Source organism: Trematomus bernacchii, unplaced genomic scaffold (genome assembly GCF_902827165.1).
Source record: "Trematomus bernacchii unplaced genomic scaffold, fTreBer1.1, whole genome shotgun sequence".
Lineage (NCBI taxonomy): Eukaryota > Metazoa > Chordata > Actinopteri > Perciformes > Nototheniidae > Trematomus > Trematomus bernacchii.
In genome coordinates, this window is record NW_022988050.1 from 4,439,684 (window position 1) to 4,462,245 (window position 22,562).

Here is a 22,562-nt window from a genome sequence, read left to right on the forward strand (position 1 = left end):
TTTCTGATCCTGTGCAGGGGCTCGTGACCCTTTAACTTATTCTTGTATAAATGTTGTTTGTGTGAAAGAACAAACATGAAAAAAAAGGAGAAAGAAGCCTATATAAAATAAACATTATTTATAGCACACATCAGTAGCTTTTATTAGATTCACTCTGTGACAGTGTGTATTTCACACACTGACATCCACATTTTGGTTCATATCATTTCACATTCTTTGCTGATCGGTTTCTCACTACTCCTTCGCCTTGTCGGGGTCTGTGGCAACTGTGGAATGACAGGACAGATGATGAGAGTGAGATTTTGTTGAAATACGCCCAAATTGTATTGAGTTTCATTTCCATGTTCAAACTATTTACTTCTGTTGCAGTTGTAAAAATAGACTGCCTTCAGATTTGAGTGTGTATTACATAATCAAAACTAACTAACAAATAATTATCTTTAAAACACAACAAAAGAAACTCCTCCCACACCATCAACCCCGCCCCCCTCCTCAATCATCCCTCTCATGCCCTCTGTTCTTACGTCTGACGCTCAGCTTGCACTCCACCTCTTCCTTGCCCAGATCATTGACAGCAATGCAGGAGTATTTTCCTGAGTCAAAAGTGCCTGGCTTGCGAATGTTGAGGGTCAACACTCCCTGGTAGTTTCGCATCAGGAACTTGGGATTCTCACCGAGGATCATCTTGTTTTTCATCCAGACAATCTTAGGCTGAGAAAAAGTCACATGATAAATATGTTGCAATACATCTTATTCTTACAATACAAGGCTATTGTTTGTCACAATCTGTCTTGTTTCCTGTTATTTTCTGAATAGTGTTCGCCCCGCTGTGTCTGTTTTTTCCTGTGTTTTCCCTTCTGTTTGATTACCTGATCCTGTTCACCTGGTGACTTTGTGATTTGCCTTCCCAACCCCAGCTGTGTCTTGCATGAACTTAAGTTGTGGTTTTTTGTCAGTAGTTGTCAGATCCTTGTTCATGTCCAATGGACAGTTTTGTTCAGTTTTTTTGTGTTGGAGAGATTTGTTACTTTTGTTTATTTTTACCCTGCCCAGCCTGAATACCTGCAATTAAGGGTATCATTCTGTTCAAACTTTGTACTTCCTGCATTTGGGCCCAACCTACTCTGCTTTCAATCTAACATCGTTGGTAGATATGCATACAAGTCTTACTTACAGCAAACTTCAGAGCGTTATTTTAATGAAAACAGGCACCGTCCTCCTTCACCTTTTCACGTTCCATAGGCTTTTTTAACATGCATATTTACCTTGGGGTACCCTTTGACGGAGCAGCTGATGGCGGTGCTGTAACCGGCCACTACAGATCTGTCGACAAGGGGCTGAGTAAACTTGGGCGCACAGGACTTGTCTTTCTTCGTGTAGGGTGCTCTCTTGATCTCCAGGTCTTTGGGGGAAGGAGAGACAACTTATTTAACCCCCATAAATCAGAAATGTGGTTGACTCCACTGGGTGTAAAATGGAATCCACACTAGGAACACACACATGGTACTGTAAATACTGTACGGGAACACACCTGTCTTTGTAATGACAGCCGTGTTCTTGCAGAAGCACGGATCGTCGCTCCGGCCGCAGAGGTTTTCACTGTACACGCGGAACATGTACTCATTGCCCATGATCAGATCTGTCGCTGTGCAGTTTGTCCGTCTGTTGTGCTCATAAACAGTGAACCATTCCTGGAGAAAGAAATATGTTATAGTTACATTTAGGGAAGGCACTATTTTAGTTATTGCAGTTTTTCTAAAATGTGATGTTTAAATATGCAGCATCTTAATATGTATGTGATCATTTGCATACCTTTCCCGAACATTGGATAAAGCAAGGTGGAACATTCTTATTTTATTTGGTTGATTAATTGAAATCTCTCTTTTGCTCAGTCCATTAAATATTAATATTTTGTATATCTTAGGAATTAAATGATATATAACTCAGGCTAGGAATGATATATGAACAAACCCCTTTAAAACCCTCAGAATATAGATACATTTGTAAAGTATGGTATATTCAAGTAGTGGAGATTTCTGGATTACATTATAAGAAAAATATCATTATTTTGCAGAACAGGCTATAAAGATGTGTATGTTGAAAGACACAACAGGTAACACAAATGTAACTAAAAAAATGACATTTGGAAACTCAATGGATGCTGTATAGTAGCTGCCCAGGGATCTTGATACTATCATGGGTTTAATTGAGTCTACATTTCACTGTGTTCTGTGCTTTGCATATTTGTGATGATAAGAAGTTCAATTGATTCAAATCCTCCACTAAGAATGAAAAAAACCTACATTATTACAAACAAATTGTAACTTGCTGAATTTAGGAGAAATGAACTGATACAAATTGTTGTAAAATAAAACCTAATTTTGCATTTTGTATGTTTTCTTTCCAGTAGTTTGAAAGAGGTCATGTCATGAGAACAAAAGCCCAAACTCATAATTAAACAGTGAAGAAACAATGTTTTTGACCAAAGTGTGAAAATAAAGAATATGCCAAGCAGCCATGTAGGTTTTAAACGCTACCCCCGTTTCCTCTCACACCTTAGTCTTCAGGTCTGCCTTTTGGATGACGTATCCAGTAATCTCACAGTTGCCATCGTCCTTTGGGGGCTCCCACTCCGTTGCTGCATTGAAGCCCCACACTTCTGTCACACGAAGTTTCTGAGGAGGTCCAGGTTTATCTTAAAGGAATAAATGTCAGATTTGAAATGCAATTTTAGTTTGAACAAATTTGAGATAATCCGATGTGTGTTTTTCTTCAAACAACATTTAACAAGTAGCCCAGCCAACACCAGACAACCTTACCAACAATCTGGATCTGGATGGCAGCTCTGTCCTCCATGTTCTCGATCTTTAGCACCAGCTCATATTTCCCAGAGTGCTCTCTCTCTGCTGAACGGATGAAGAGGATGCTGTCCACGTTTGAGTTACGGATGCTGACCATAGCGGGGTCAATGGGCTGACCATCCTTGAACCAGGTTGCGACAGGGCGAGGCTTACCCTATTAGACACACAAACGACCCACTGCTCAGGAAGAGGATTTGCTCATAACTCATCGGTGATGAAAATGATTGATGGCACGAAACATTGCCAGTTAAAAAAAGGCAGAAGAACCAGAGATACATTTTCAGCTCCCTCTTGAGCCACAAAATGCTTTTATTATATTATTTAAAATACTTCCAACCTCTGTCAAGCATTACTTGTATAACGTCCGTTTTTTCTCCAAGTAGTTTTAGTTCACACAATTTTACCACTGGTCTTTATTTTCATACAGCTTTTTGCGCAACGTATCTAAATCTAAAAGCTCGTATATGGTTCTAACCTGGAAGGGGATGGTCAGGTTGATCTTTTCTCCAACTTTCCTGATGAATCTTGTTCTCAGATCGCGGGGGAGGCGAATCTTAGGATACTCTAAAGCAGAAAAATACATTTGATTAAAAAACATGTTATGATATTATGATAGTACTAAGCATGTGTCTTTAAATACCATAACAAGGCCTACAAATGCTTTAACTGAGATGAGATTGAATCGATAAAAAAGGTCTACAAGTAGATTTGTTTGTTCACAACCTGTCCTGACTCACCCATGATCTCTCGGATGGTGACGGGCTGTCCCAGTGAAGCTGGAGGACTGCGGCCAGCGATGTTTACTGCCACCACTCTAAAGTCGATCTTCTCTCCCACGGGGAGGCCACGCACCACAAATCCTTGCCTCTCACAGAGTTCCTGGTTTGCCACCACCCACTCAGTATCTGAAATAAAAGAGAATTACATGTAGTAAATCACAATGTGAGTGGGATTCAATTCTGGTGACTTGTTATGTTTAATAGACGATTTTATGTAGGTTTAAAGATTTAACATTTCATTGATTATTATAGACATTCATTCCCTTATTATGACTGTACTGTGCCATTTTTAAAACTGACCTGAGCTGTCAAATATGTCCATAAGTTATGACTGAATTTGAGAATGTTGTTAAATTGTCCAGTTATTGTCATTTTATTGTAAGCAGTATGGTTGGTGTCATCACCTCCTTCCTTGCAGTATTCAATTACATAGCCATCCAGGCCTCCAGCTCCAATCTTCTCTGGGGCGAGCCACTTCAGGGTACATGTGCTGTCCGTCACATCGTGCACCGACAGACGAATAGGCTCGCTAGTTGCGGCTAAAGGTGAAAGAAAGAAGATTAGGAGGGTCACTGGGTTGACTAAAGGTTGATGCATAAAGGGAAGTAGCTGAGGAAGATTGAGTACAACTAGGTTAGGGTTACGTACCAATGGGCATGAAGGGTTTGGAGGTGAGACTTGGCTGAGATAAGCCAATGCTGTTTATAGCAAACACCCTCATCTCATAGTAAACACCTTCAATCATCCTCTTAGCCTCATATGTAGTTGGTTCATATACATCAAAGTTAAGCTTTGTCCATCTGGAGGAACCTTTCTTCTTCCTCTCCATGAGATAACCTGATGGAGGAAAAAAAAAGAGAAACCTTCATAATGGGCAGAATAATTATTTAAAACAAGTAAAAGCACTGAAAATGTTCTTCATATTCTGTACGCCCAGTCCATTTAATATAATTAAATATATTAAAATCCATCCTTTACCTTTGAGTGGTGCACCGCCATCAAATATGGGAACATCCCAAAGGATGGTACCGCAGTCCTCTCCCACTGATGTGCATCTGACATTCTCAGGGGGGTCGGGCACATCTTAAATAAGATCACAGTTACTGTAGTTTTAACGCAAACCAGAAAAGCTTAAAACACAGATTCAAACTTTGAAAACTTGTAAATTGTAAACCACATTTCTGCAAATGCGTTACTATGGTTATAAACAAAATCACTTACCCACAATCTTCACAAAGATCATAGCCTTGTCCTCTCCAGCGGGGTTGGTCACACAGATGGTGTAGTTGCCCTCATCTTCCCTCTCTGCGCCCTCAATGACGAAGCAGCTCAGGTCTTTCCTGGCCTCCACCCTGATGCGCCCTTCACTCTCTGTAATTTGCTAACAAACAGAAACAATTCTGTGTTTAAGTGCCTTACTTTGCACAAGTAATTCCAATCGGCACAGTTCATCTGACTTTCTAAAGATGGAATCCACAATTTAATCTTGAGAAAACAACATCTGGCTCTAAATATAAATGGGTCGAGTGTTACATAGTCACTTTTATTTTAACAAACTTGGGTGGCATTAAACGTGACACTTAAAAAAACAGGGTAAAAAGCACCTCTATTATGTGCACGGTTTGGAGCAGGTTTGACCTTAAATGCCTCCGAGAGCGGCTAACCTGCTAACAAGAAAAGCTTTCGGGGTAAATCACAGAGGCATTTGGACCAATTAGACAGGCATTTATGGGTCATTTGATTTCACCAGAGGGGCACTTTGGCAACACATCAGCTTACCAGTTAAAGTATTATATTTATGTGACATTAGGCCAAAGAAGTGGCATGAGGTTATCTAATTAAGGCCCAAGCATATCTTGTTTCTGAAATAGGTCAATATCATGGACAGACTATTTAATTAGCTCGTCTCTGGCCCTAACTGCCCATGGGCACAATATTTCCCAGGGGTTGGGTCGAATCGAATCTCAACCGAGCAGCAGTTTTGTTTTCTGGTGAGCTAGCATTAAACTGAAGCCCAGAGACCCAGAGGGAGATGGGAGAGTAAGGACAAACCAAAATAACAGGCAATACAGCACACACGGATTAGGCTGACCTTACAATATAATGGATGTCATGTTCATGAAGTGGTCATTTCTGTAACATGATTTTCTACTTTTCTATTGAGGAAATCTGTTGTGTTAGCTAGGTTTTGCCTTCTGGACCTGATAAATGTGCACAATAATGACAAGTTATGCCATTCAAAATGTGCAGTGACCCTTTACTTTCCCTTCTTACTTTATCTCCTTTCGTCCAAACACAGGTGGGTGCTGGCTCTCCTGTGATCTCCACATCCAGACGGAGCTTGTTGCCTGCCACTACAATGATGGTGTTTTGGGAGACCATGTTTCCGGTGGTGTCCAAGTGGATCTTTGGAGGATCTGGCGAATGTACAACATGCAAAGGTAGAGTGCATGTGGACTTAGGTTTGAGATATTGTGATTAAGTTTGAAGTATTTGTGAACTGAGATAATTAACGGCTACCTACCTTGTCTAGGCACATAGTCGACCTTAATTTCTGTTTTGAGAGAGAGAAAAACATGTTGAGAATGTTATGTAGGCTGCTAAAGATGAATGCATCCATGAACACCGTTGCAATCACCCTTTCTCACCCAAGAAGTTGAGTTTGGCAGAAATGGAGAGAGCGTATCCATCCGGAATAAATGAGTAGTCTCCAGCATCCTCTGGCTTCACATTATCGATAAGCAGCCGATGAAACCTGAAAAAAGCAAGAGAGAAAAATATGGCGTAAAGAAAACACAATCTAAAGACAATATTAAGGAAAAGACAAGGTGTGTTTGATCCACAGTGATGACACATCTACTAACAAGGCTTTTAAATCTTATCATATGTCGTTTTACCTTCCGATGTGAGTCATTTTGATGCGGTCGCTTCCCACGACTTCCACTCCATCCTTGAACCACTTTCCTGTGACCTTTTCATCGGAAACCTCACACTTGAACAAAGCCTGGTCTGTTGCCCTGACTGTCAGATCAGCAATGTCCTGCAACACCTCCAGTTGTTTTTCTAAACAAGACATTGGAACAACAGCTCAGGCGGTGGAGAAGAGTGTGTGAAGGTGAAAGGGGGAGGGAGGGTAAGGTTCATGATGGCAGCATCTTGACACCTACTGCCATGAGTTGTTAGTTTGTTTGTAAAGAGAGGCGTTAAGCCCTGAGGCCAGCAGTTAAATGCAGCTGCTTTTTCAGCACTGCATTTAAATGTCAGAAAGACAGACTAAATAAAGTAAAATCTATATAGAATTAAGTCTGTTCACTTATTATTTTAACAATATAATTTAAAATAAACGACCTTTTGTATTTTATGTTTTATAAACTTTAGAGTAATATCATTTTTTTGAAGAATATTATTTTTTGGTACCTTCCACCTCCAGCTCTCCTTTGGTATGCCCCCCATTTGTCCAAGCATGGTACATTCCAATGTCATCCAGTGTCGCCTCCAGGATGATAAGAGTGTGCTTAATTCCATCTTTCTTGAAGCGAAACTTTGTGGAATCTTTGTCTTTGACAAGCTCTATATCCTCAAAGAACCTGGAAAAAAAATAGAAAATATGTGAAACAGGCCACTGCTAAATACTTAATACTAAATATAACGGTGAGCACAAGTCTTATGATTTCAGGAAGTACTTTGTCAACATTCGGTGACTGCTTGAAGATTGCTTTGGAATGCATGAATGGGCTTTGGATTCATCAATGAACAATTGTAATTGTTGGACTCTTAAAAGGATACTATGTTTCCTTATATTATTCTTAGTATTATCAATGAAATCAAATTCCACACAAACAGACAGACATATTGATGAAAATGTCCAAGGAAACAAAGGAACATTCAGAATGAGTTTTGTATTCATTTGAAAGGTTTCCCCCTTTGGTGACTGAACTTTTTCTGCCCATACTGTCAGAGGTCCCCATGACGTCATTGTGTAAACAGACTGTGGTCCCCATAATGTCATAATTACCAGTACACAAACACACACACATTAAGTAATACAAACCGTACACACAAACATAAATCTTCCATCACACTTAAATCTTTCAATCAATCTCTCATTTTGCATTGTAAAAGTGCTAAGTGGTTATTCCCCTTATTTATTTGATCTTTCAGTTTGCAGTTATACTTGCAAAGAGAAATTGTGCCGAGTCACATTAAAAAAGCTATATCTAGACTTGGGTTGGAAGTGTTCATATACAATACGGTGGATGATCAATTGTATATGAGACATGCACAATGACAGATTCTAAAGTACAAAAACAAGTTGATTTTTGCAAAGTTGTCATTTGGTTCTAAATGTAATCAAATCGTAAAGTTGTCGAGGCTTTATTAAATTTAAATTGCAGATATACTGACCACATGACGTGGGCGCCCTCCTCTGACACCTCAATCTCAAACTCCACTCTCTCTCCAACGACCACGTGATAGTCATCCATCAGTTTGGTGATGGTCACAGGGGGCTCTGGGCAGGGCAGAGATGGACGTTAGAATTCAAAAATTCAGCAGGAACTCAATGTTAATGCCACAATGTTTACATAATGTACCTTTGACGAACACCTCTGTGAAACACTTGTCCTCTCCAACAACACACTCGTACGCAGCATCATCAGCCAGGGACGTCCTATTGAGGGTGAGGGTTCTGACGTTTCCTGAACACTCCATGATGTACCTTGAAATAATTTGAAAGTATTCTTTTATCAAACAATTTACATGTTTAAGTACAAATGTTTTGAAATGATAATAACAAAAAAAGTGATGTTACTTAAGTTCATGTTGATCATTATTTTTGAAAGAGTAGGCTTTTGTCTAACAGACCCAGTTTATGCATTTTCACATAAGCCATAGTCACATTCAGGCCTTACAATTTAAACATTTGAGGTGTTTCTATCCTGGGGGGTGTATCTAGATTTGGTTTACAGGAGGCATAAGATGTCTTGGAAGTGAGACCTGCTTAATCCTCTGGGAGGATCCTTATGAACGCCTAAAAATAAAATGTGTTGATGGAAGCGTCATTTCTGAGCATGACTTTTGGCGCAGATAATTTTAGCTGAGTATTTTTAAAACGCTGCCTATCAAGTCCATCTAACCTCAATGATTAATGTCATACACCCAAACTTAAGCAAATGTCTTGCATGGACCTTAGTAAGGTCACAAAAGACACTTAGAATGGTCTACGACGTGAAATACATTGGTGTGTGTGTGCATGTGGGTATGGTTTGGTGTGTACTTGGCTGAGGGTTTGATCTCCTGGCCATTCTTCAACCATTTGACATGGACGTCGGGGTCCACCACCTCACACCTCAGGACAATTTTCTTGCCTTTCTCTATTGAGTAGCAAGCATCAAGCCTCTTCAGGAAAGCTGGGAATTCAGGGAAAAAGGGAAACATTTTAAGAATTAGCAACTCATCAGTTAGTTAAAACCTCCCATCTCTTTTTTTGTGTCCAGTTTCATGGTGCCCTTGCTCTTGCCTACTTTCCCTCCCCTGCTAACCTACCCTATTATCTCTCCTTAGGTTAACCCTCACCCCTTAATTCAATTAATTAACACTCCTCTACTACTTCCCCTCTCTTCCACTCCTGCTTAACTTACCCTCGCTGTGCTTTGGCTCGACGACCTTCATCTTTTTCAGACGTTTCAGCATGCCCCTCAGGTCGGTGATGCCATACTCAAAGGCGATTTTCTCATACTCGCTCGGATGGGCACTCTTAAGCAATTCCCACACGTCTATCTCTGGTATCTCTTTTACCATTTTCTTCTTCCTGTTAGTCAAGGGAAAGGGATATATATGTCATTTGGAATAGAGAAGCTTTACAAATTGGAACAATCATTCTGTGTGCTTGATAATATTGCAAACCAAACAACGCTCAGCTTCTCACTTAGTGGCTTTCAGCAGAGCACTGAAATCCAGATTTCCGTCGTCCTCTCCACCATCTCTGCGTGGAGGGAAAGACACATACAGTATACAAAGCATACAATTTAATGACATGACAATGACACATTACATGTACTATCTTTTCAAATCGACTGGTGCTGAAAGAAACCTTAACACACATTTTATAAATAGTCTATGCATCCTTTTAAACTCTTGTGTATTCACACACATGCGCACTAACACCACTGAGGTTGAAATGCAAGCCCCTGTGCCCTTACGCTCTCTTGAAGGCTGACAAAATATCTGCCTGCTGCGTGTCCTGCTGTGCAGCTGTAACAAGAGAAGTTGCAGAGAACGCACATTAGGGCTGGATCAGATAAAAACATCAGCATGTTTGGAACGTGTGGCAGCCTCGGCAGGCTAGAGTCCGTTTTCACTCACCCTCAACAGAGATCTCAAATGTGGAACTGTCACACTTGTCTTTTGCCGTCACCTCGCACCTGAAGCCTCCTGCATCTCCAGCGACCAGTTTGATGATCTTCATTTCATAAGTATAGATCTTGGGGGAGGAAATTCACTTTGCTTAATTACTTCTTAGTTTCTTGTTTATTTTTTAAATAAGGGGATCAGATATCCTGTTTGACACCAACCTTGGTATTCCTGTCATAAGTTTCTTTGAACTGCATATGTTTTCCAGCTTTGCTGCCAAGGTCCATCCACTTGCCCTTCAGCCATTTCATGGTGGGTTTTCTTGTCAGGGTGGTCGAGTCCACCTTGGCGATGATAGTGAGATCCGATCCTGCAATTCACAAACAGAAATGTACTCGTATAACATTAAGTTAACAAGTTGACACATTATGAATTGCTACGGTTTTCTCTCATACATCAATTAGCGTTTCTAACCTGCAACACCGACTATAGCCTCTGGCGGCTTCTCGACGAAGAGCCCACTGAGTGAGGTATTCCCAGACTCTGAAAGAAGGAGAAAAAAGTTTTAAAAGACTTTAAAAAAACAAAAAAGCTCTTTAATGGCATTAACAATGTCCACAGTGTGCACAACAACTAAGTGCAAAGATCACATTGAAAAACTTGGACATTTTTACGAACCATTAACATGTTCTTATCACACCTACATACACAGACTGCGCACATACAACATAATGAAACTCAGCAAACACTGAATCAACCAACAGCATTTGGCTCAAAGAACTAAAGGACAAGAACATGTACAGCAAAAAAGCCTTCAGATCTATCTGCAAGTAATCATTACGAAATATCCGATCATATCACAAATTAGCACTTTGTCGAAGCTATCCGACACCTAAATATCAAAGACAAATCCATAGTCATAACTACACTGTAGCTATGTACGTATGACTGATAAAAGCCTTGAACCTTGAACCTTGATAATCAAGTTTTTTCATGTTATTCTGTTCAGTTGCAAATACATAAAAAGAGACATTAAACATATACAATTGATCAGAACACAAAGTCATCTCACCAGTAAAACACTCTTTGTCCACAACTCCAAACGTATGATAATGTCGATGGTAACCATGCTGCCCAACTACCTTTCTTAACCTTAACCTTCTCAGTTGCAATTTGGGGGTTACCATCCTAACACAACTCTAACACTTAAAACGCCATGTGAATGTGTTTCAAGTATTCAGACAGACGAAGTAACCTTAGACACAAACTAATTGGTATCATTACCAATTAGAAGATCCAGAATGCAGAATCTGACTTTGCTAGGTAAACATCTACACCGGTCGACAGCGATACAGTACAACACTTTCTACAGAAAACAAACATTGCATTTGACATTCAAGGTGCAAATCAGTCAATAATGTATATTGATTAAGACTTTGATTATACTTGGTCCTGACGAATCAAAGTTTGTATAATTATTTGGCATTATATTGACTAACACTCAACAACACATGCATACATCTGCTTTCATTGCATTTTATTGCATGCAGTAGATGGTTACAGTCCCACTCTGTGCCTTTAGCTAGCCCTTACCCTCCTTTGCATTCTTTGCCTCAGCTGGGGGGAAAAAACGTATGGAAGTATAACAAGTTGTAGTTATACTGTACCATAGGTTTATGCAAACCAAGGCAAGTGAACACTTTCCAATTCTGTAGAATTATTACATTAATATTGCACACAGTGGTAACAATCGAGAGAATTAAGATCGTGACTGTTATTATCAAATCAAAACAGAAAGTAATCAAATGTGTTGATTACTGTACTTTTAATCACCAAACTAGTAATACATTGAAATCGGGATGATTACTTCTTTTGGACTGATATTGCAGGGATACTCGTCACAAAGTAGTCCATTACTTGACCACATACAGAACATTTGTGACATTGGCCGCTACTATCACTCAAGTATCACATAAAATACATTATATAATAATTCGTATCAAAGTTTGTCGCATCTTTTATTTGAAGATATCATAAGGTACATATACAACTCTGGGCAAATTGTACACGATGTTCTTAAAATATTCAAAATGTTTCCAATACTGGTGCGAGTGCCACTAATCAGTCGCAACTGGCCAACTATTAGTAATCCCCTCCTACACAAATTATTCCCCCAATGGGTATGGCTTGAAACAGCCTTGGTATGATAAGCACTTCCTACACAGAAATTCTCTCTGATAAACACGGAGGGAATGAACCGAGGAAACAAATATTAGACATGAAAAATAAAACCGAAACCAATATATGCTGTGTATCTCACATTTCCTCCCACAGGGTGTATATACTTTTTCATTAAAATCGTATCCCAAGAGTCACTTAACACAATGTTATTGAACTAAGGTAAATGGCAGATTGGGCTTAGTGTAAGCCTGTTCCAGCGGCTAAAATTGGATATGGATTGCATGGCATCGAAACACGAGTTCTGACCAGAGAAAAGTCTCCTCAGGTTTCTCTTTGAACTTTCCTCAGCTGCTCTCTTTGGATTAAGCCTAGCGTGCTAGCCATGTTACCAAGCCGCTACAATGTTGAATTCAATCTCCTCACCATGTAAAATTAGCATTTTGCTGAAGCGTGCCCAAGAGAAAGAGTTCTCTCACTGGGGAAAGCACAAAGCTGATAGTGAGAACCACAAGGTGTTTCTATTGTGCAGACTTTCCACTTGCTGAGCCGTTTTACTTATGCTCCAGTTTGTCCCTAATCATGCACTGCCACACTTGCTTGTCTTTTCTTTTCAATTCTTATGTTGAGCTCCCCCTGGAACAGCTGCCAAACGGTATACATTTCTTCCCTTTGGGCAACCAATGGTACTCTACTGCAGAAGGAGCTTGTTGAGTCCAACATTCAATGATGGACATTTATGCCAGGCGTGAACGACGATGAGATACACATTCATAAATGCTAAAAAGAGATAAACGGATCGGAAGAAGCTTTCACAGGACCCATGCCACAAGAAATGCACGGTTGTGAAATTTAAGACTGTAACCAAACATAACGTTTAATGACCTTAACTTAACCTCTCTTTACGTCAGCAGGCCATATTTCAGGGCAATTTGTTGGTCTCAAGCCAACCCCCACTCCCCCTCCCCATAGATAGCAGCCGGGATATGAGGACACAAAGCAGCAATGCCATTATTGGGGTCTGTGCCTACCACCTCTCCCCTGCATACCTCAAAAGTCCATCACCCAAGTCTTGCCAAACGTGTCAACTGGCCTATTAAGGAAGCAGCCATGATGGAGAATTTGGCAATCCTCTAGGCCTGCCAGGCTATATGGGGTAACGTCGCCTAGAGACTTGCAGAGCTGAGAAATGCTACACAGTTCTCCTAAACATGTCACAATGTGATCTGCACAGAAGATAATAGACGTCTTAGTTGCTATAAAGGCAAGGTTAAGCCTTACCAGAGTTGGAGTGTCAACATGGGAAAGTTAAAGGACATTTTACATATCCTGTTACCCATACCCTTTCTCCATCATCTCTGATCAGTCGAGACAGAGCAGACATCAAACACTACACTTTGGGAGCTGGGCCCCTGAAAGACCATGGCAGACATGGATAGCTTTAATCTTTCATGTTGCTCTTGAAGTGTAAAACCTGAGTAGTAGTGCAACCCCAACATTCTGACTTATGATCAACTGCAAGGCTGTGATACAAGACCTTGGTTTGGTGAGCACACCCTAAAGAGGCCTTGGGCCTTCAGATATAAGATGTGACATGCACCGGCATGTATTTTCCGAGAGCAGTTTGGAGGCATAACTTTGATGTGCTGGCTATGATATCTTGGATGACCTCACTTCTTGAGCTCTCATTGCCATTTCCTAGCACAGCATAATGCTAATAAAAGTGTAATTTAATAAGCTGACACTTTGTATATTAGCTGCAACAGCTGCTGTGGTTTGTCGATGACTGTGACACATATAGCACAGCTGTGTTTCCACTCTCATTGTTACAATTGCCAGAGGGACAAAGGCGAAGGGGAGCTGGTATCATAGCTCACAGATGGGATGGGATGTGCAGCACTCTGCACATGGGGAAACAAATTCTGAAAGAACATAAACACTATCATTTGTCAGTGAGGGTTTCCAGTGGCATAGGACAGAAGTGAATGAAACAGGGCTCACAGCACACACTGAACTGCAAATTGTAACACACGGCCCAGGATCTGGTAAATTGTAGACCTTAGGTGTGGCTTATTCTGAGGGTATCTACTGCAGAGCTGCACGAAGCTGCAGGCTCTGAGGGGGATTTTCATGGGAGCTGTAAGAGATGAGTGGTGAACCAAGTGGAGCCACACTGCATACATCTAAAAGTTTCCTACAGAGGTAAATAAGAACCGTGTTTCGAACATAAGTCAAAGATGGCTCTATTACAACTACGGAAACCAGCTTGCTTGAATCGTAAAAAGCTATTGAACAATGTTGTTATTTCAGTCCAAATCGAAGTAAGTCAAAATGATTTCAAATAATAAGATATACCCAGGTCCACTTAACACTTTATATATTATGTGACGAGCACATAATACCAACATCTTACTAAATGTTATAAACTCTCAAACCATACTTTTGAATGGACAAAAGTAAATGATCAGTGTGCACGTCACTAAAAATGTCAGTCTTTCCTTACCATCCCCATCATCATCTGAATCTGTTGCAGACAAGGAAGCAAACTTAACTGAAAAAAGCAACTAGGAAGCAAACGCTTGTTTCACAGTTGTAACAGAGACCAATGAACAAACAGAAAACAGAAGCACCATGCACCATCAGATTTCAGGGTTTTCCTTTGACATATTTAATGTTACTGCATGCAATAAATGTATACACAGATGAATAGAAATACATTAAATGACATAAAAACTAGAAGCACAGAAACTAGAACGTAAAGTACAATATACGCTTGTACACTTAAACAAAAAAAATAGTTACAAAACTGACCATGTTGCACATACTGTGAAGAACAAATAAGCAAACCAGGCTCAAATTCACACACCATATACTTCGGAGTATATGTATATATCAGTCCAGAAATGACAAAATTAGCTATTTAGGTTAATTACATGAGTGAAAATCAGAGCACGACCTTCCACAGTTTCTGGTTTCTGGTTATCCTCTTTTCATTGATGTGATTCCCTCCCTTTGCTTAATTTCCTCCATGTAATGAATTACAGTCTATTACTACATTGGACCAGACACACTAAGGATCATATTGCAATAATTGATTTGCATATTTATCATATTCAGTTTGCATATGAATTTGTGTATTTAACAAGTGTTAAAACATACATTATGCAACGTTATACAGCTGAGTCCAACTTTAAATATCTTTGGGAATGAGATATACAAGAGTCATGCTGATACTTATTTTCCACACTGAGAAGCCATGTATGCACTTTATGTGAATACATCGTATGGATTATGTTGACAGACATATTAAACTAGGACATTCAATGTACAGGATTCTGCCTTACCTCCATCTGTGGGGGGTGCATCTATGGGAAATGAAGGAACAATTAGCTCCCCGTATATACATGTAAATATTCATTATATCTAGTCATAATTGAGGAAGCTGATGAGAAAGTTAATTGAAGGTTTATTTCCACTAAGCGGTGCCTACCATCGTTCACTGGCTGTGGTTCAGCTGGGCAAATAAAAATCATGGTTAAGTGATTGGAAAAAGGAATGATGATGACATCTGGACAACTTTACATTTCTCGGGATTAACTCAACCAAAACGCACACACACAGAACAGATGCAGATATCTGTTCACGCTTCACATGCCTGCAGTAAAATGTGACCCAAAGGTCAATGTGAAAGTTCACAGATGGGGGAAATGCATAGAGTTGCAGTCAGTCAGTGTATATTTAAATCCACACAAATCACTTGTCTTGTCTGCCTCTTACAGAAAGAAAAATGTTAAAACGGGCCAACATGCTAAACAACACAAACTCATTTATTTTAACAACAAAAATAGGAAACAAAAACATGAATTCCCATTCAATTGGTCCCCAAAACACAAGAAAAAAAATAAAGGTTAGACATGATGCTGTGATACACGATACACACATGTGCATGACATCACTCTCTGACAGTAGACTTAAAAAATACACTTAAAAAATACACTAAGGAAAGAAAATCTGTTACCACACACTCAAGATTCATCTCATATGTGACATGCTGTGGGCTAGCTAAGAATTGGTAATACGCTGAATCAAAGCAGCTTTACAATTGCATTATCCCCCTTAAGTGGCTCCATGTTGTCTCATATGATACAATTGATCAACTTACACCAAAACCACTTTTTTTCTGTATTATTCAGATAACCACCCAGACTTATTAGTCCATATGCGTTTCTCAAAACTCAACTCAATCCCACACCATGTCACATATTAACAATGTGTGAGTGCACTAAATCACTCAATGTAACAAAAAGGGGAAAAAACTAATATCATTGTCCCTCACCCTCTGCGGTCGGCTCCTCTGGTGCTAAAATAAGTGTATTTTTGTTAGACATGAAAATGTATACCATGGTCACCCCTTTTAAAAACATATACACTCCAACAGCTGAGCTAACAGATTTTATCGGTGGGTATCACATAAAATCCAGACGGGTATCACATGACCACACTCAAATATGGCTTGTGAAAATCAAAGCATTTTTTCCCCTTGTGCCATCTGTGTTGCTACAACCTTTGAAGACAGTTGAGTAAACAGCTTCTGTAATCTGATCATGTACAGTATAACAGATCCTCGGTGAAAATGACTGAAGGGGAAACTATAAAAACATACAAAGCATGTTGGCAATAAAATTCAAAGTCAGAGAGTCAGGGGACTGCGTTTGCAGGACACACACCGTTGACTTCATATGTGGGCAAAAGTGAAAATGTGAGAGCTATAATCAAGTCACTACGTGATAATGTGGCCCACCAAAGGTCAGTGGGCAAATGGTGTGGATGAGTGAACTTACCCTGCCCCTCCGGTTTCTCTGAGAATTAGAAACAGAAAAAGAAGGCAATTAGAAACTACTATCGTACAGACACAAATGAACAACATATATTTTACTTGAATTGGGTTGACCTTTATATCTTAAATAATTTGAGGTAATTATGGATATTTTTTGCCTCTTATATAAACCTATAGCTTATTACATTTAGCTGGATGTTCGTCTGAAACAGATGGGTTTATTTAAAATAATGTAATGTATATTGAATATTTATCTAGTTTAATTGCGTAGCTAGTAATCTTAGAACATAACTCTATACTTTCCAGTCTTAAACTGAAGCCTTAACCAAGAGTTAACCAGTAACTATTTCATCACCCATTGATACATAAATGAACTGCAACGTCTTTACCGATTTGTGAAAATAGTTGTATGGCCATGCTGGAGCTGTGAGAGACAAACAGGCAATATGATATGATGATGGAGCACTGTGGGTGGGATTGTTGGACCTAAATCTGGTAAAAGGAAATTCTCAACTGAAATAGAGGCGTATAATATACCAAACTCCTCAAGTGTCTCCCTGGAGGCCACTGCAGTAGCTGTTAAAGGCCAGGACGGTGTCTTGTGATTTCCCTGAGGTCATGCCACGTTCCTTGAATAGTCAGACCCACTTGACCTTGCAGGCGGTTGTGGTCGCCAAATTTACGGCTAAAATTGGAGCTACATTGTATCCACTTGGCTTTTAGAGAAGTTTAAGTGTATAGTTTCGTTTAATAATTATATATATACTTTATATCTTATTAGCATTGTATTACATTACATGTCACTTGTTAGATGCTTTTATCCAAAGCGACTTACATACTCAATACTGTGGGCAATCCCCACAGGAGCAATTTAGGGTGAAGTGTCTTGCCCAGCGACACAACGACATGCTGACTGCAGTGGGACTCGAACTTGCTATCCTCTGATTCAAAGATCAGCGCACTAACGCACTGCGCCACACGTCTCTATTTCAACTGAATTTGGGTACAACTACACCCAGGCTAACATGGCTTCTTACATACAAGAATAAGTCTCAAAAGAGTACTTTGTCTGTACGAAAGAGAAAATGTGCATACTATAAGACTTCACTGTAAATACTTGACATCTCCCGTGAGAGGATTTAACACATGCATCAAGTGTTATTCTGCATCAGCATCTGCTAACTCAATCCACTTGGGGGGAGAATCTCTACCATCTTCAACAAGTTTGTGATAAAGCGGGGTAATCAACTTTCTGAACAGCTGTTCCTCACAGTTTAAATGTCCCCCTCTGAGACTGTCTGCGCTCTCATATATTGGCGAAGTTGTCAAAGTTGTTGTAGATGTATAATTAGTAGATATGTTTGTTTGTTTGTTTCCTTAGGGGAGATTCCTTTTTTAAATGCGTTCCTTCTTTTGTTGTCCTGTGTAAACAACCTCTCTGTAGTACTGTATGTTTCCACTGTTACCTTTCATTTATTTCTGGAAGCATAACCAGATCTGAATATGTATTATATTTGTTGTTGCTCCATCTTTATTGGTTATCCGGGGTCATTCAAGGTACTGCGGGTCTTCACCTCACAGTTTGTGTACATGTCCGTGTTTACCACAGCTTGATTTACAGTGTGTGTAATGACCCGGATATTAACTAAGGTATGGGAAGTGTGACCTCATTTCACATCTTTGGTTGCCAACATGCAGCAAAGATGTAATGAAGACATCTTGAAGTAGTTAAGGTATTGATAGGGGGGTTACAGGTGGAACATTTTCTATTTTAGGTGTCTATCAACCACTTATTATTCTGAATGTATAATATTGAAAGATGTATATAAATCTAGTGGGCTGGTGACTGGATTTTGGATCTCAGATAGTGCCTTTATCCATGGTTTATTTTCTGAAAAAGCGTTTCATGCCATTGTTCGTGTATCCTCAGAAAGATAAACAGCGTTGAGTTAAACCTTAGAGAGCAGTTCAACATTGGCTTCATAGTTTTTCATCAGGTCATAATGTTGAAAGCAACTACGACCATCAATCACATCATCGCTAGAGCATAGACGACAAAACTGTCATATGCTTGACTCACTGCATCAGGGAACTTTCTGGATGGAAGTGACAGATTGCATAATGATTTATTCAAGCTGGGACTGCAAATCATTTACAGCCAACATTTGATACGCTTGGATGTGTGACACTCTGTGAACTTATGGGGAATACAAAAAAACAGACTCAAAAAGGTCAGGGGTTGCTAGGGAGTATTTTTAGCCGTTATAGCTAAGGGCGAGATCTGGCTGAAGTGAAGCAGCAAAGAAAACATTTCAACTCTTCTCGAGTGTAAATACAAAAATAATTTATATTATATATTATATTAGACTGATTCTTAAACCGACCTTTGTGCTCAAAGGTTTTGAATTTGGCCTTGAATGACAGAGAGATAGGAGGTGCAGACATACATTGAGGAAAGTGGGATCTTATCCATATAACACGAATAAACTCTATGGCTATATATGGTGAATTAAAGAAGTGCCCAGTTATGTTCCTCAGATAAAAATAAAAAGCCTATCTTAGATGTGTGAGGAGATTAGAACCAGGGACAGATGCTAAATTAGTAGCAATGTGCTAACAAGTCCAGCAAAGCCCTTTCAATTCATTTACAGAGCACTGTCGGCTTAGAAATAAGATTGAGAGGCTCAACACTTTTCTTCTTGGCCAGTAAAACTCAGCTCCTCTAACAGACTCATCCGCTATGACAGTCAGTAAGCTTAGGTTTCCGTCACTTCAGTGATTTAGAGCCCCGCAGGGTCGAAGTGGAGGATGGGTGTCTCCACAAAAGAACGAAAACTATTTATGAGAAAGTAGAGTTCACCCAAGAATGACAGACTTTCACAACAGCAAGCTAACTGAGCAAACATTAAATGAGATCACTCTCTGTTATGTATGATGAAAGTGTTTTTTAAAAAAAAATCATTCATATTAAACGTTAAGAACATGTGCTTCAGGGTTATTTTACGCAGAATAGCCTACTTATAAACTGTATTGTATTCAAAGTGATACCAAGTTTGACTATTGTAAACAACAGTACGTGAGGCAAGTCAGCAGCTAGCATGAAACATAACCTCCATACAGCACATGCATAGTACAAATATAACTGCTGTATCTGCTGTATTTTTTTTGGTAGCTTTCCAGTTCAGTCAGCAACATGGCCCTCTGTCTGGTCTGAAGTCAGTAACATACGGATGATGTCATAGCAGCTGGCCGTGATAATTTATGTGATTTTAAGTATTATTAGTGGTCAGAAAACAGCAAGTAGCCAATAAGGGAAATGTGTCCTCATCACATGCCGGATCTGTTTAGCCTTTGTAATGTTATTAGGAATGACTCTTTATTATAACGGACAAGTAAACACTGTTATAAATCGTATAAAAATGTTTTTGCACAATTTATTGACACAAACATTTCAACTTGACTTTAACTTGAGTAGTGTATTTTCAATATAAAATCGTATTAAATTAATTTGACAAAATGTTATTTTATTATGAGTCTCCTATCACTTCTGCTCCCAGACGAGGTCGAATTTTGTGAAACTGTCTGCATAAGGAAATTCAACACGTTTCATTACAGTAAGCGATGAGGTCAACTGATAGTTTGTGTTTTCTCAGCTGAGCTTCAAAACACCTTCGCAGTTAACAGCTGCTGTGGGTCACACAGGGTTTCTCTTTTTTAATCTGATGCTTATTTTTGAGCCTCCCAGTATAATAGCCTGAATTTAACAATAAAATGTTCATCTTTTATCTACCAAATGTTCTCCCTTTGTATCTGATGCCAGTATATAGACATCATGCTATTCACCAAATGTCTCATTAAAACATAATTTATGTATTTTTTTTTTATCAGATAATCTTTTATGACACACTAAACATTATAAAAGTGCATATTTAATAATTGATGTTAGATATAAAACAAAATAAAATCATTATCTTTCAATAATTAAAAAAGATCTGATATCTTAAACAACCCATACATTTCTGTAACATCCTGAAACATAAAGTATGTTATAAGTTTGACAAGCAAATGTATTTCAAACCAGGCAATCCAAATGCAAGCATCAATATTTCCACTGAAAGCCAGTCTCCAAACTAATTACAGTGAATAATGTTTTCTCAAAAAAGTATCTGCATACCTTCAGGGACTGGTTCAGGCATGGTTATCCCTGTGTCTCTTCTTTGCTGCTGTAACACTGAGGGCTTGTGGTGCTTATTCCTTTTATTTCTTCCCCCGCTCTCTGTTATTCAAAGCTCTCCTGGCACTCAAATCACACACACCCTCCAGTGAGCGAAGAGCATGAGAGGCTGACGACACCCTTAAGGATACCAAGAAGACGAGCTCTCAGAGTGAGAGTGAGCTAAGGTAAGAAGAGACAACAAGGTGAGCTGGTGGTGGAAAAAGGAAGCTAACACATTAAAGATGAGATTAATAGACTGAAAACCCCTGTTGAGCTCTAGAAATACAGAATAAACTTTGATGATCCACAAACGTCTTAATTGTTGACACATAATCTAGCGCCTTCTGGTGTTACACTAATTTTGGATCATCTCCTCTTATATCCCACATAAAACAAGGATTTGCATATTTGTTTCTGTGGTTTCTTTTTAGTACACTGCTACACTTGATAATCCTCAGGATGGGCTGCATTGGCTTTAGGATTAAATCAATAAAAAGAAGACATACAACTAAGTATTTGAAAGGGAGTTTATAATACTGTCTGCTATTGATGCATGACACCTTTTGACAATAACTGGTCAAACATGGAGCAGGTTAGCAAACGTTGCATTTTATTTGCAACTATAATTTTTTTAATTAATCAGTTAAAGTGATGGCCTGTATGTTTTTCTTACACTCTGCAAGCGGTTGATCCATAATATGTTGATGATCTATCTTGATCTTTAGCTAAAGAATATATGACATTGTTGTGAATGGGCTTATTCGCTCTTTGGAGGCGTTTGTGAAGAAGACAGATATGATTCTTAGATCTGTACGGTAGCTGGATCCAGCAACTGGTTAGCTTATAGCTTAGCATAACGACTTTAAACAAGCGGAAACCGTTAGCCTTGAACTTTCCAAAATGAACATAACATGCCTACAAAGGCCTCTAAAGCTAACCAAAATGTTACATTTAGTCCAAACCTCAAAAAAGACTACCTCATAATCAAAGTAAACAAGTGTAATCAATATGATATGGTTAAAGTAATAGAGTAAAGGAAAAGTATCTTGTTGATGCACGGTCCCTGTGATTGTTTTATTATGATAGCATATATCTCGTTGTTTGATTATGTATGTATTAAAGTGCACCTATCATGCTATTTTTAGGCAAAAGCATAGGTCTCAAATATATAAATATATATAAAAAACATGTCTATGAAGTGTTTTGCTCAAAATACCAAACAGATCACCCATTCTAGCCATGCCTCATATCCCTCTATTTCACTTCCTGTTTCAAAAGTGCTGATTTTGGGTAAAAAGCTTTAAAAAAAATGTGATAACGAATAAAAAAGGAGGGGGCTG

The 22,562-nt window shown here is 39.1% G+C and overlaps 1 protein-coding gene across 3 annotated transcripts; it reads right to left on the reverse strand.

Annotated features, from left to right (window-relative positions):
• Window positions 1–103: 103 nt before the first annotated feature.
• mybpc2b (myosin binding protein Cb) lies at window positions 104–21,326 on the reverse strand. 3 transcript variants are annotated; one of them, XM_034120078.1, is made up of 30 exons: window positions 21,181–21,217; window positions 17,011–17,028; window positions 15,514–15,534; window positions 14,673–14,693; window positions 10,466–10,534; window positions 10,213–10,361; window positions 10,004–10,121; window positions 9,841–9,892; window positions 9,567–9,623; window positions 9,280–9,449; window positions 8,916–9,048; window positions 8,233–8,357; window positions 8,045–8,150; window positions 7,058–7,227; window positions 6,538–6,703; window positions 6,289–6,395; window positions 6,165–6,194; window positions 5,915–6,057; window positions 4,862–5,021; window positions 4,619–4,723; window positions 4,289–4,477; window positions 4,045–4,179; window positions 3,599–3,766; window positions 3,337–3,425; window positions 2,820–3,015; window positions 2,556–2,695; window positions 1,532–1,691; window positions 1,266–1,402; window positions 525–711; window positions 104–266 (listed from the first exon to the last, which is right to left on the reverse strand). In XM_034120078.1, exons 1-30 carry the CDS (start codon window positions 21,200–21,202, stop codon window positions 235–237), a joined length of 3,375 nt encoding a protein of 1,124 aa, XP_033975969.1. In that variant the 5' UTR covers window positions 21,203–21,217; the 3' UTR covers window positions 104–234. The 3 variants fall into 3 exon arrangements, with proteins under 3 accessions (XP_033975969.1, XP_033975970.1, XP_033975971.1); XM_034120079.1 differs by lacking the exon at window positions 14,673–14,693 and having other exon boundaries at window positions 115–266; window positions 21,181–21,326; XM_034120080.1 differs by lacking the exons at window positions 14,673–14,693; window positions 15,514–15,534 and having other exon boundaries at window positions 115–266; window positions 21,181–21,318.
• Window positions 21,327–22,562: the final 1,236 nt, after the last annotated feature.

What these genes read in the sequence shown, in the direction of transcription:
- mybpc2b (XM_034120078.1), bottom strand. Translation starts at nt 21,202, where the DNA reads ATGCCTGAACCAGTCCCTGAAG. An exon ending in TGCACCCCCCACAGATGGAG is followed by an intron (nt 14,694 to 15,513) that starts GTAAGGCAGAAT and finishes TGTCTGCAACAG; the next exon opens with ATTCAGATGATGATGGGGAT. An exon ending in ATTTGAGATCTCTGTTGAGG is followed by an intron (nt 9,893 to 10,003) that starts GTGAGTGAAAAC and finishes CTCTTGTTACAG; the next exon opens with CTGCACAGCAGGACACGCAG.